Source organism: Diorhabda sublineata, chromosome 10 (assembly GCF_026230105.1).
Source record: "Diorhabda sublineata isolate icDioSubl1.1 chromosome 10, icDioSubl1.1, whole genome shotgun sequence".
Lineage (NCBI taxonomy): Eukaryota > Metazoa > Arthropoda > Insecta > Coleoptera > Chrysomelidae > Diorhabda > Diorhabda sublineata.
In genome coordinates, this window is record NC_079483.1 from 4,464,265 (window position 1) to 4,478,109 (window position 13,845).

General features: G+C 33.4%; 1 protein-coding gene across 4 annotated transcripts in view; it reads left to right on the top strand.

The window, feature by feature from the left end:
* Positions 1-13,845, top strand: part of LOC130449560 (hexokinase type 2) — an 89,484-nt gene that overhangs the window by 15,409 nt on the left and 60,230 nt on the right. The window contains exon 1 of one of the 4 annotated variants that reach the window (XM_056787451.1): positions 4,154-4,418. The exons of 2 other annotated variants lie outside the window; for them this stretch is intronic. In XM_056787451.1, coding sequence (XP_056643429.1) covers positions 4,326-4,418 — 93 coding nt within the window. In that variant the 5' untranslated portion in view covers positions 4,154-4,325. Of the gene's footprint in view, positions 1-4,153; positions 4,419-13,845 lie in introns of those variants that run through there. One more of the 4 variants, XM_056787454.1, reaches the window with a different exon arrangement.

Here is a 13,845-nt window from a genome sequence, read left to right on the forward strand (position 1 = left end):
ATCCTGACCACCGAGCTTAACACCAAAATATCCGAGATAAGTCCTCTTTACAAAGTCACTAATAGTTTTTCTGTATTCCAGTAACGTGTATTCTCCGCATATGTAGCAAAAAATATCAGGATGATGTACACAGCTTCTTCTACTTGAACTCATTCTATTTCTATTCAAGAACACAAATACAGCAATTTACATTATCAATCTACGTTTTAGATTTACTTTTCAACAACTCGTTACTAAAGAGAAATTTCATACGACGCTAACTTCTATCTATCTGCACCGCGGGAATTCACAAACTAACCTCAACTCTTAACTTCAGTTGAAGTTTTGAAGGTCACTTCAGATACTGGACAGCTCCACCTATCGGATTTCTATGGAACTAACTGGATGACACTAATAAGTAGGATTAAATCCCACTTGTTAACAGCTTGTCAACCAATCTATTTAATATCTCATATTGTTAGTCTTCTTTTTGTAATAAATGAATTAAAATAATAATTATTTTTTAAAATAATAAATTATTTCATAAATATTATTATTTTAAATTCAATTTGTTACAAAAGAAGACTGATTATAAGGAAAATATACAAGAATCTATCCCTGTATAAATTTTTAAACAGTCATACTTGAAAGTATTAAATGAAAAAAAGCATTGATAGATAAGTGAATTTATCTAAAAATCTAGAGCTGATACAGAAAAACTGCTTTCATATTTAGATTCAGCAATAAAATTATAGTTAAAATCAGCTCAAAAATACTAGGCACCCAAAAAAAGGTTTTTTTTTTCGTAGGCCTGTGCTATTTTCCATCTCGATTATAATCATTTGGCAAATGTGCAAAAAGTAGAGGATCTGTAAGTGTAATTTTAACGTTTTTCGTATTTATTTACAATCCTTCAATTAGTGGGGTGAATTAATAAACACTGTCTCGTACGTCTTAATTTATTTACACACTATGCAATACACTTAACTTATAATAATTTACTTATAAATATCACTAAGAAAATTTTTGTGATTACTTTCCCTAATTCGTTCTTTTCACTACGACCATTTATTAAAAACCAACTAACTGCACTACGTTGACTTCTTTATATACCACAAATAGAATTCGAGAACAAAAGAAAGACAAGAAATAAATAAATAGACTTTTTTGGAAATTATTTCAAAAAAATTCTGTAATAAACCGCCTTCTATAATAAAAAGTTCATCAAAGGCGCTGCACGAATTCGCCGGAATATAAAATTCCATTATTGGTGGACAGGGCCGGCCTAAGGGCCTATTTCGCATGCTTATACGTAAAATAATGTATGCAAACGCAACTCCCGACATTTGCAAATGACCTGCAAAGAATGTACTTTCGGAAATTGTTGAATCGCAATGTAAAGGGCATTTAACTATAAAAGATGTAAATTTAATTAGCTACAACATTAATAGAAATAGCTCAAAGATAACCGTAAATTTCATAAATCCAAAATACGTAAACGGAATTCACAATTTAATAAATAATACAGATGTTTCAAAAACTGTCCGAGGAGAATATTTTTTATTGGACAATTATTCAACTAATAACATTTATATTTGGAACTGAAATAAATTTAAATTGCTTAAAAAACTTAGCAACATTTTACATGGATGGTACTTTTATATATTGTCCAGTTGATCAACATACATGGCGTTCACAATGAACAATATATTTCGTTGATTTTTCGTCTTTCACCGAATAAACTTTCAATAACGCACTTTTAACACGTTCTGTGGGATGCGAGGTCAATTGACCTTGATCCAATTGATCTTTGCACTAGTGCTGAGCCTGTAAAAGGTAAACTTTCAAAAATGCTCCGATCCTTTTTAGCTTTGGGTTTTATCAAAGGGTCGAAACTAATATGATATATTTTACAAACTTCAATCTCTCAAAATCCGATAAAAAATAACCTCGGGCCACACTGAGGTTTAAAATTCGAGTTGTAAAGGGGCAAAAATAATGAGTCACTCGCTCCCCTCTCTTTTTTGTAGCGACGTTGTCGCGATATTCTCACGTGATCTGAAGTTGGTTGACTTATCGCTCAAAAATCCATCCTCCAGTGAGAGTGAATCAAGCCCTGATAACAGTAGTGGAGATGAATTTGAATTTCAGTTTGATGAGTCGTTAAGTTCAGACGACGAGGTTGATTTAGTTTATGTTGATCAGAAGATTTCCATTTTATGGTATTCCTGAAAATGTTAGGAGAACTTTTGAAATTTTCAAGCTGCTCGTAGATAATGAAATTATAGATATGATAATAATCAACACAAATGAATAGCCAAGTAACTAAAAAAATTGAATTGTAACGCGAATATCTCAAAAACTAAGAGCAATTCGAAAAAACTGTCCAAAAAAAAATGTTGGGCACAAAATTTTCTACAAAAAAGATTTTCAGTCATTTTTTCGTTGGGGCCACTATTTCTGAGTAATTCTCCCTCAACGACGAAAGTTGTAGCATCCGTACACATCGAAACTGCTTATAACTCTTGGAAAACTACTTCGTTTTCAAAAAATCAAAATGCATCATGATCGTTGAGATCTCTGTTTTCTAATATGGTAAGCTAGCATAGTTTTCGAAAATCAAATATTTTTGAGTGTTCAAACCCATTTTATAATTTAAATTTTGAGATTAGGAACAAATACCTGGGATACTTTTTTGTAGAAAATTTTGTGCTATATATTTTTTGCCCCAGCACTTTTTTTCGAATTCCTCATAGTTTTCGAGTTATTCCCGATATTTTTAAGTATATAAACGCATTTTAAGGTGAAAATTTTGAGGTTAGGAACAAATACCTGGCATACTTTTTTGTAGCGAATTTTGTATTCTACATTTTATGATACGTCAGTTTTTTCGAATTTCTCATAGTTTTCGAGTTATTCACGTTTCAAAATTTTTTTTCCAGTTTCATTCCTAAAATTTCGAAAATCCGTGCCCGTAATTTTTGTTAAGAGCTGCTAGACTTATTCAGTGTCCCAAAACCTCCCAGAATCTAGAAAATCAAAATCGCCCAATTTATTTTAACGTTTTAGCTCAAAATCCCCTAATTTGCCTGTACTATCAATTAGAATTAAAACTAAAAGAGCAAGACAGGCAGAAACAATTTTAGAAAAACAAATTAACAAGTTAAATGAAATTAAAATGAATTTTTGATACAAGTCCCTTACAGATACAAAATGTAATAAATTTGATTGTTTTTTTATGTGTTTAGAATTTAAAATATTTTTTACTGAAATAAACTGTAAATTTATATTTTATTTTTGTTTTTCCATTCATAATTAAAATCTCGGGCTGCATAATCTTCCGTCACGAGTTGTCTAATCTTCATGACAACCTCGATCAGGAGTTGTAACAGAAGTTAAAATTTTATGGCGGGTATTAAAATAACGAGTTGGCGCACGCTCTTTTCAAAATATTCCCCCTTTATTATTTCCACACATCAATCAGAACGCCTGACTAAACCTTCTATGCCACTATAAAAATATGATACATCTGAAGAGTCAAAATTTTCGTACATTAATTTCATCACTCTTAAATCTTCAGCTTTACAAACAAAAAATAGTCGCACGTGGCTAGATCAGGGATATATGGTGTGTCTGCCACATTCGTGTACAGTAGTCTTGGAAAGCGAAACAGTGTGGACTAGAGGATTGTTATGATTGAAATGTGATTTTTCCCATAGACAATTTTATCTCTAATACAAATTACATACATTATCTTGATGTAACAAATTTTCGTGTTGATCTAGAGCAAGTTTAAATGAAATTTTGTATAGGAAAAATCACATCATACTGAATACACTGTTTACACCACCACTACACCAACACTCAGAATTACACTGTATGACGCGAGTTTCGATCACCAAGTTACCGTCTTCAGAGACTGAAGCTAAACTGAAGTCTATGAAGACGATAACTGGAATGAGTGATCGTTCGAGCTCTAAAAATGGATGGAAGCAGCAAGTTGAAACTTTGTGTGAACTTGTCGAGACTTGTGACTGACGCATGCATGAAGATTTTAGCGTACGCACTCTATTTACTATAACTGACTACGTACAATAAATGACAAAATGGGCTGTTACGGTACTGGTTCTACTATTTATAGAGAGGGGCTGGTGGAGACAAAAACTGGACGTAATTTATCTTTCTAATTAAAGTTAACTTGTGCCGATACCGAAGTGAGTGATTGCGTTGGTTTAACAAATTCAGTTCAAGTTCGAAACCGAAGCTGGTAGAATCGTTGATGTTGTAGTTGGTGTCGTTGTTGTCAAGCGGTTTTTTTCACGTGTTTCTTTTTATATTTGAAAAAGATGCGATTTCGAACCATATTCGATCACACCAACGAATTGGAAGGGATCGAGAGAGATTATGAGGAATCTGAAGAATTTCACGTCACGAATGAGGTAAATTAGTTTATAATTTTTATGTAGTAGTTCTACTGGTCAATGATGGAATTAGGGTCAATAATTTCCCTAATGAATTCAATTTTAAATAACGAATATATCAAGTGTGAACAAATAAAATAAGAAAAGCATTAAAATAATATTTTTTATAATGATAGAAGGATCTATAACAATTATGTGTGAAACAAAATATCGGCCCAATTGCTTGCCACGGCCTCGGTGGCATACCTCTATCCGATGGTCCATATTTTCGATGACTCTGAGACATAAGGTTCAATGTCGTCAATGTGCCGAATTATCTCATCCTTTAGCTCTTGAATTGTTTTTGGCTTATTGACGTACACTTTTTCTTTTAAATATCCCCAAAGAAACAAGTCCAACGGTGCCAAATCACATGACATTATGGCATAACACGACCATTGAATTTCTCGCGCAAAAGAGCCATTGTTTCGTTGGCTATGTGGCAAGTAGCACCATCCTGTTGGAGCCACATATCGTCCAGGTCCATATCCTCAGTTTCTGGCTACAAGAAGTCCGTTATCATGACGCGATAGCGAACACCATTCACGGTAACTGCTTGACCGGCCTCATTCTCGAAGAAGTACGGCCCGATGACGCCGCCAGCCCATAAACCGCACCAAACAGTCACATTTTGTGGATGCATCGACTTTTCAACAATCACTCGTGGATTCTCATTTGCACAAATGCGGCAATTCTGCTTGTTAACGAATCCACTGAGGTGAAAGTGTGCCTCGTCGCTGAAGATGATTTTCTTTGTAAAGTCACCATTCACTTCTATCTGCTCAACCATCCGGCGCATTGACGACGCTTGAAATGGTCAGCAGGCTTCAGCTCTTGAGTCAGTTGAACCTTGTAAGCATGAATTCAAATCTTTATTCATCAGTGATGTTCGTGAGATGTTTAATTGTTGGGCAGGACGACGAGTCGAGGTTGACGGCTCAATGTTTTCCGCAGAACGAACGGGGCGAACATGCGCACAATTCTCCCGATTGTGGACACATTTGGTCGATTATGCTGACCAAAAAAATCACAAAATGCATTTTGATTTGAACGCCCATTTTCGTAAAAGGCTTCAACAATCTTAACGCGCTGCTCAATTGTGTACCTATCCATGGTTGATTCTGTCAAAACACTGAAACATACAAATGTCAAATTAAGTTGCGCAAAAAACTTGACGTTGAGGTGCGACTCACAATTAACATCGTGTATTATAGTTGGACCACCTTTTACAACTTTTACAGGGACAACTAGGTACTCTTTGTTTAACTCGATAAAATGTATGGTTTAGAAGATATGTACATTTTTAGATCGTTGTACATGCCAAGGAAATATTTCGCCATGAAAAGATATTCTGAAGAAAATTACCAGAAATTGTAAATACGCTATAAGTAAGAATCTTGGAACGCCCTTCCAAGTTTAAAGAAATACCCTCCGTAGACTCCGGAAGTGTGTAAAAGTGCAAAGTGCCCACTTCGAAGATTTATTATAGTGGTTTTTTCTTCGTCATATTGATTGTCTTTACCTTTTGGAGATAGTCGATGAACAATATACCATGCGTATCCCAAAATACTGAAGCCATAACCTCCCCAACAGACTGTTGTGCCTTTGGATGCTTCGGACGTGGTTTAGTTGCTGCAGTCCACTCAGATGATGATCGTTTTTATTTCGGAGTGAAGTGATGGATCCATTATCATATATTGACGCAAAAAATCTGATTTATTACGTGCAAATATAACCAAAAACTGCTCTGAATCATCAATTCATTGTGCTTTTTACCTTTAAAAAAAGCTTTTTCATGGTCAAATGTTGATGTATAATTGTAAACACACTGCCTTCTGATATCTTTAGGACCTCAGCTATCTCATGCAATTTAGATTTACGATTAGTTATAAATAATTTGTGGACTTTTTTGATGTTTTTTTAGAGTAATCACCTCAATTAAACAACCAGAACGTTCACCATCTTCGGTGTCTGTACGACCACATTTAAATTCAGCAAACCAATAATAAACTGTTCTTTTCTATGAAGCAGAGTCCGGATAACACTTTTGAAGCGATTGCTAAGCTTGTACAGTATTTTTTTCACCAAGAAGCAATGATAAATTAACACACGATATTGTTTTAAAATGTCATGAAATTTTACATATAGTATTTTGAAAGTTGGTAATTCCTAAACTTCATATGGATTTGACAATGACAGCGCCATGTGGAAGAGGAAATCATACAAAGGGGGAAATAATTCTCCAGGATTTAATGAATAATAATTCAGAACATACAGAAAAAATTGTAAAAATTGACATAACGGAAGAATTAGAAATAAAAATTAGTAAAGACGAGATAGAATATGCAGTCACAGAACTAAAGAATGGAAAAGCACCTGAGAAAGTAATTCCAGAAATGATAAAAACTAAGGATCAAAAAGGGAAAGACATACTACTTCATAATGAAAGCCTCTAGAAGATGAAACATATTAAGGCATTAATAGTACCAGTTTTCAAGAAAATATTATGTAAAAGACTGCAATAACTAACGAGGAATAACATTAATTAATACAGTGATTGAAATGATGAAAAAATATTAGAGAAAATAATCAAATTAACAGTGAAAGACACACTCGAAGAATCTCAGTGTGGATCATGTTTTTACTCTAAAACAGATGACAGTAAAAGAATAACAAGAAAAGAAGAAATACTTAGACTAGAATAAGCTGTTGATAAAGTACGTAAGGAGAAGTGGAATATACTGTCTGAAAGATAAATTAACGTAGAAATTAAAAAGATGATGCAATTATAATACGGAGATTGCTAGTTAAGTTTTGAGATATGGCAATTTTGATGTGAATGTGTCAAATTTGACATCGACATCATGAAGTTTGGCATTTTTAATGGTGAACGTTCTCAGAACGAGTGCTATTTCGATTGTTTACAGATACTAGAAAAGTCCATTTTGGTCAAAAAAAATGGAACATTTTCGTACAATTCTATCATTTTCTTGACATAGATTAAACCAACACCAGTATGCCGATCAACTCGCTTTGACTTTTGTGTGATGAAGCACCATGTTACGCAAGTTTTTCCTTATATCCGCAGATTAAAAATAAATATCGAGGTCAACGTTTTTCTACACCTGAAGAATCACATGTTTTGGAGGTATCTCAATCGGAGTGGAAAAAAGGTTAAAAAATTGATTCGAACCCATGAAAAAGTGTATTCATCTTAATGGAGAATATTTAAAAAAAAATAAAGCCATGTCCTATTATAAATATTTGTTTTTATTTGTCTACCTGAAAACATAAGTGGCAATCGTCGTTTCAGAAGGCTTCAGTAGAATTAAAGGACTAAAACAAGGGGGAAGCTTAATCCAATTACTGTTCATGATATTCATGGATGAGATCATAAAGAAATACATTGTTGGAAGTAATACCAAAGAACTAGAAAGAGTTCAAAGAAAACATTGAGGTGTGGAAAATAGAATTAATACACTATCTGGTATTTCGAGCCGGATACGAATCAACGATCTGCGAAAAGAACGAAGAAACAAACAGTTTAAATATTAGTATACTGGTAGTAATTAGTCTGCTAGAAGATTTTCTAGTAGATTCGGTAATTATTGCAAAATAATAATGGTTTTCATAAAGATAACCATGAATTTCTTTCTATTACAATCTTTATGGTTTGCGCAATATTTATAGATTGTTTCCTTATCATCTTTTCCTCAGTTTTTATAATAAACATCGGCTTAAGTATCTATTAATAAGGACGAAAGGTAAATGTTTTATTAAAACAAAAGGATATTGTGAAACAATGGCGTATCTGTTGATAACTCATTTTTTTTCTATTGCAATCTTAGAGATTTTCACAATATTTATTGAATATTTTATTTTCTAGACAATATAATTTTAATCTGTTTTCTATGCAAATATTTATTTTGTTATAAACTTTCTGCAAAGATTGAGACAAAAATGATCAAAATTTTATTATAAAAAATCGACAGAAATTTTAGTTTAACATTTAAATGACAGTAACGATAGATAAATATCAGAGCAATGGGCAGAATTAAAAAAAATTAATCAAAATTTGTTGCCGAAAAACTGTAATAAAAAATCAACTGTTTTCGGTGGGGATGACGCACTTTTATAAGCACCACCACCATATTGATTATTAATTTTCTTCAAAACAATCCGTGATTAAATAGAGATACAACTAGCGGTCGCAGGGGTAAATCGAACGTGAACCGAAAAAATCGAGGGACCTTGTTCAAAATTTGTTACTAAAATACGGAGTTGCATCCACAAGTAAGTTTCGTTTGGTTATATAGCTCTTGACGCAAAAAAATATATTTATTTTTCAACGTAATATCTTTTTAACTTCATACACTTTTCACAGCGATAACCACCCAGCTATTTTTTCAAGTATTGGAACAGGAAATAATTGTCTTCATGAAACAACACTTACTTTTCAGCCAAATGCACCCGTTTTTGCTTCATTTCTTCGCTCAAACGCTGAAATAATTCTCCGTTTATAGTTTTTCCTTTCATCAGATAGCCAATGAAAATTATGCCACGCGCATCCCAAAAAAGCGACGCCATGACCTTGCCTGCAGATGGAGCCTTCTTTGGAGCCGGCTCTCCCTTTTCAATCCATGGTTTTGATTATTCTTTTGATCTGGGACGAAAATCCGACTTTATTTCTGTTAAACATTGCCAAACATTCGATGGAAACATCTGCTGCTGCTGTTTTTGTTCCATTGTGAGCAAACGCAGCAACTATCCCGCAATTTTCAGTTAATATGCGATGTGCCGCAGTTTTTGATATGCTTACTCTATCTGCTAGCTCACGTACTATCAGTCAACGACCATCCAGTACTGCTTTGTGGATTTTCTTCAATCATTCTGGAGTCGTCACCTCAATTGGTCGACTACAGCATTGCTGGTCTTCGCAGATCGTACAGCTTTGTTTAAACCCTGCTACTCAATATTTTACTATTGATGGCGAAGGAACAGTCTCAACTAAAGAAGAATCTAGTGCAGCTTTTATATTGGTTGGCTGCCAAATAAATACTAAACAACGTGGCGTCTTCAAACTTGAAACATATACTGTATAAATAGTTAAGGTTTGTCAAGGCCATTGAGATATTTTCGCACCTCATTCGCGAAAAAATAAAAAATTACACCTATGCACGATAGAGAATAATTCCCAGTAATTTGGAGACATTATATAAATATTTAATATTAAAAAAAATCAAGATAGGTTGTCATTGTCATTGACGTGCATGTTTCGAGCCGGTTAATTGTATCAGAGCAGTGAGTAAGGTTGTAATTTTTAAATTAATATTTATTTTGTTTTCGAGCAATATCTAATATTTTTCGGTTTTTAGTATTTGTAACTCTGCTTTCACTAAAGAAAAACTTATTTCTCTCCTTGTTCCATACTTGCTTCATCATACTGAATACTAACTCACATGAAACATTAGATACAGGAATGGAAAGAACAAACGTGACCATTCTTTCCAACGACAGGGATTTCTGTCTTAGTCCAGTCATTATAGTGGATTGACCATGGAAAATCTACATACCCAGTATATTACCACGTGAAAACTTGTATTTTGACATCCTAAAACTATTCTCCAAATTCACATATCATCGGATGGTCGCAAGTTTTAAAGTCATGAATGAAAGGTCACAAAAATTAATTCTTTTTACATTTTTTGCAAATATCTCGTTCTCTATAGATTTTACGCTATTAGTATTTCTAATCAATATTGTAAAGAATTCAATTCTCCACTACTTTTGTATTCAACATTTTTTTATACCTTGAACTATTTTCGAGATAGAGGGCGTAGAGCTCGCGGTCAGAGACTTATCTGAGGTTAACTGATAGTCTCCATCAAAAACTCATAATATTAAGAAGAAGAAAACTGTCCGGTTCAAAGATAGTAGATAGTAACGATTTTCTCCTTTATGTACTATACGTCAAGTCAACAAAGTGGAATAAACCTTTGCTGTTATCAAATATTCAACCAACGAGTTCAACAACTCAATAACATTTCCATCGTTTATTATCAAATTCAAACTTGGTTGGAGCATGATTTAGAACCACAGGAATAGGGTTGGACAATGCGTAACGAAATCCTGGAACCTATTTGGCTATTTGCACCATCTGCACCAGATGAATTACTCAATACAATATTTTGTAACTGCATAAGTAGCTGGGGCTCAAGATGTGGCGGGGCTACAATGCTTGTCTTAATACTGCCTTAATAGAAATCATGAATAACTTGGTGACAAATGTCGTTGAAGATGGTAATGAACTTGAAATTCTGCAAAAAAGGGACGATGACGACGATGATGATTAAAATGAAGAAGAAGAGAATTGAAATTAAAACTTGTTCTCGAAATTTGTATTAATTTTGACAATAATAAAACTATGAAATGACACGTTTAATAAAAACATTTATAAAAAATTTATTTCTCATCTTCTTTATTTATATAGAAAGTCATTAGTATGAATTGGATTAGAATTAAGATATAATTTAAGTATTTTCCTCAACAATTTCTTAGTTACATGGCCAGGTAAGTGTTATTAATTAAATTGACACTTAATTAAAAATAGATAAGTATTATTATTATAATTATAACCTTAATATTATGAGTTTTTGATGGAGACTACCAGTTAACCTCAGATAAGTCTCTGACCGCGAGCTCTACGCCCTCTATCTCGAAAACAGTTCAAGGTATAAAAAAATGTTGAATACAAAAGTAGTGGAGAATTGAATTCTCTACAATATTGATTAGAAATACTAATAGCGTAAAATCTATAGAGAACGAGATATTTGCAAAAAATGTAAAAAGAATTAATTTTTGTGAACTTTGATTCCTGACTTTAAAACTTGCGACCATCCAATTATATGTGAATTTGGAGAATAGTTTTAGGATGTCAAAATACAAGTTTTCACGTGGTAATATACCGAGTATGTCTAATTTGGACTTAAGCCAGCCTAACCTAACCTAACCCAGTAAATCCAACAAGATGTGGTTGCATCTCAAGCAAAAGTCCAACCTCATCGTACAATTTGTCACTATCTAAATCAATATTTAAGAAATTCCTGGAGTGTAATAATGCCTGTCTAAAAGATTGATTCTTTTAAAGATAAAATTTTGATTATTTGGTATTCCAAATCTTCAAAGTTATACCATTTTTGTAAATATGTCAAACATCACGTAAAAGTTATTGAACTCAATTTGGAAATTTGTTTTTTGCGGTTCATTAAACTGCTTTGATAAATCCATGGCAGATTTACCATAAAATTTGTCAGCGTGTCTGTTTTGTACCTACGTTTTCAAATCAATCTTCAAGTCATGAATACTAGTGCTTGGGGGTTCCTCACACAAAAGTTATTCCATATAAATTTAGAACAATTCTCTTCACCTTGCTCATTGAAATATCTTATTAGAGCTGGCGTTAGCGATAGGATTTTGTCCATGGCAGGAAGTAATAACCAACGAGTTAATATTTCTCTAAACTCAATTTCTGCATATGAGCAATTTATTATCAGCTTATTTCTCCTTCTTCAAAAGCCGAAAATTCGCTATAAACTTTCAAAATAATCAATTCCACATCTACTGACAAAGCTTTCAAATTTTTAAGTCATTCGTGGATAATACAGATGGTTAACAGATTATTTCATAATTTACAGCAGCATTTTTTGCACAATATGCTGAGATTCTACTACCTCCAAGACAATTTTTTGATAAAATTTGTATAATTTGTTTTTTTATCGCTTCGCTGATAATCTTCCTAAAAATCCAACAAACCGATTTGATTACCATTCTCAAATGAAAAATATCAGTCGTATGACTGACACACAGATGACGCTGCAATTTTCAAATCTATATGACGTATAAGACTATGTGCAAAATTTCATGACATTTCGATTAATCAGAAAAACTGACAGTCATTTAAGTGAAGCTGCTTTTGGTATTTTTAAAACAACGGATTCAATTTTCTGATTTAGTGCTCTGAAATTCTGTCCTTCGTAGAACGTAGATTTCGTGCTTCTGTATTGAAATACTTGTCGAATCTTTTACAGTACTAAGCGTAAAAAATCGCGACGGCACTAATCCGAATGACTGCGCCAGTTATATTTTCGATGTCCGAAAATACGTTTTTAAAAAATTTATTAAACTGAAAATTACAAATTTGAATGAACAGAATTAATTTCACAAGCGAATTAACTACAATTCATTGAAATGTATAAGTAAGAACTAGATTTTTCTTCATATAACTCGCGTTTACTCACAGTCGATCAAAAACAACAACGTGTTCATGATTCAGAACAGTGTTTGGCCATGTTTACACGTAATTATCAGTTTTTTGCGTCAAAATGTGACAAAAGATGAAACATGGATTCATCATTTCACTCAGGAATCAAAACGAGCATCATCAGAGTAGACTGCAACCGGTTAACCACGTCCGAAGCGTCCAAATGCACACCAGTCAGCTGGGAAGGTTATGGCTTCAGTATTTTGGGATTCGCATGGAATATTGTTCATCGATTATCTCCAAAAGGGAAAGACAATCAATAGTGAATACTACATAGAGTTGTTGGATCATTTTAATGCAAAAGTCAAGAAAAAACGGCTTCAAATGTCGGAGGAAAAACCAGTGTTTCACCAAGACAATGCACCGATTTACAAGTCAATGGCAACGATGATTAATTTGAACGATTCACACTTCGAATTGCTTCTTTATCCAAAATGCTCGTATGTAAGAAATTCAGCTCCAATGAAGAAGTAATTAATGAAACTAAAGCCTATTTTGCATTGTAAAATATTGAGCTCTTAACTAACTATGAACTTGAAGTAGGTGTAGGTAAAGGTCGTGCTCCACGTTCCTAGTCGTGCAACGATCTTTCTGAAAATTGAGAAGCGTGTTTACGAATTAGGCAAACCGATTCAAAAATTAATAAGGAAGACTCGGAATTTTTAATCTTTTAAAGAAACTCCTGCAGTGAGTCCTGCTGATTAGTTCGAGTAAATATCTAACAGCTCTCTTTTGAAGTTCGAAGACCTCAGAAGGCTAGGGCATATCTCAGATGCGACTCAATAAGGGCATAATAAACTGTTAAGGAGGTGGATAAGTTCAGTTCTTTGGAAACTGATCTCAGCGCAAACAGGAGGAATTAAATTATAAAAGTTAGTTAACTATCAACCCCCAAATCCCATGCATGCACTTTGATCTTCACATAATATAAAAACATCCTATTTCTTTGTCCACATTACATATTTGATAGTAGTACATCTATTTTCTTCTCAAAAAAAATTATAAAATAAAATTTTCCCATAGTATCCCCATAGTATTCCCATCATAGTATAGAGCTGCTGGAAAGAGCGTCTGGTTAGTCCATAA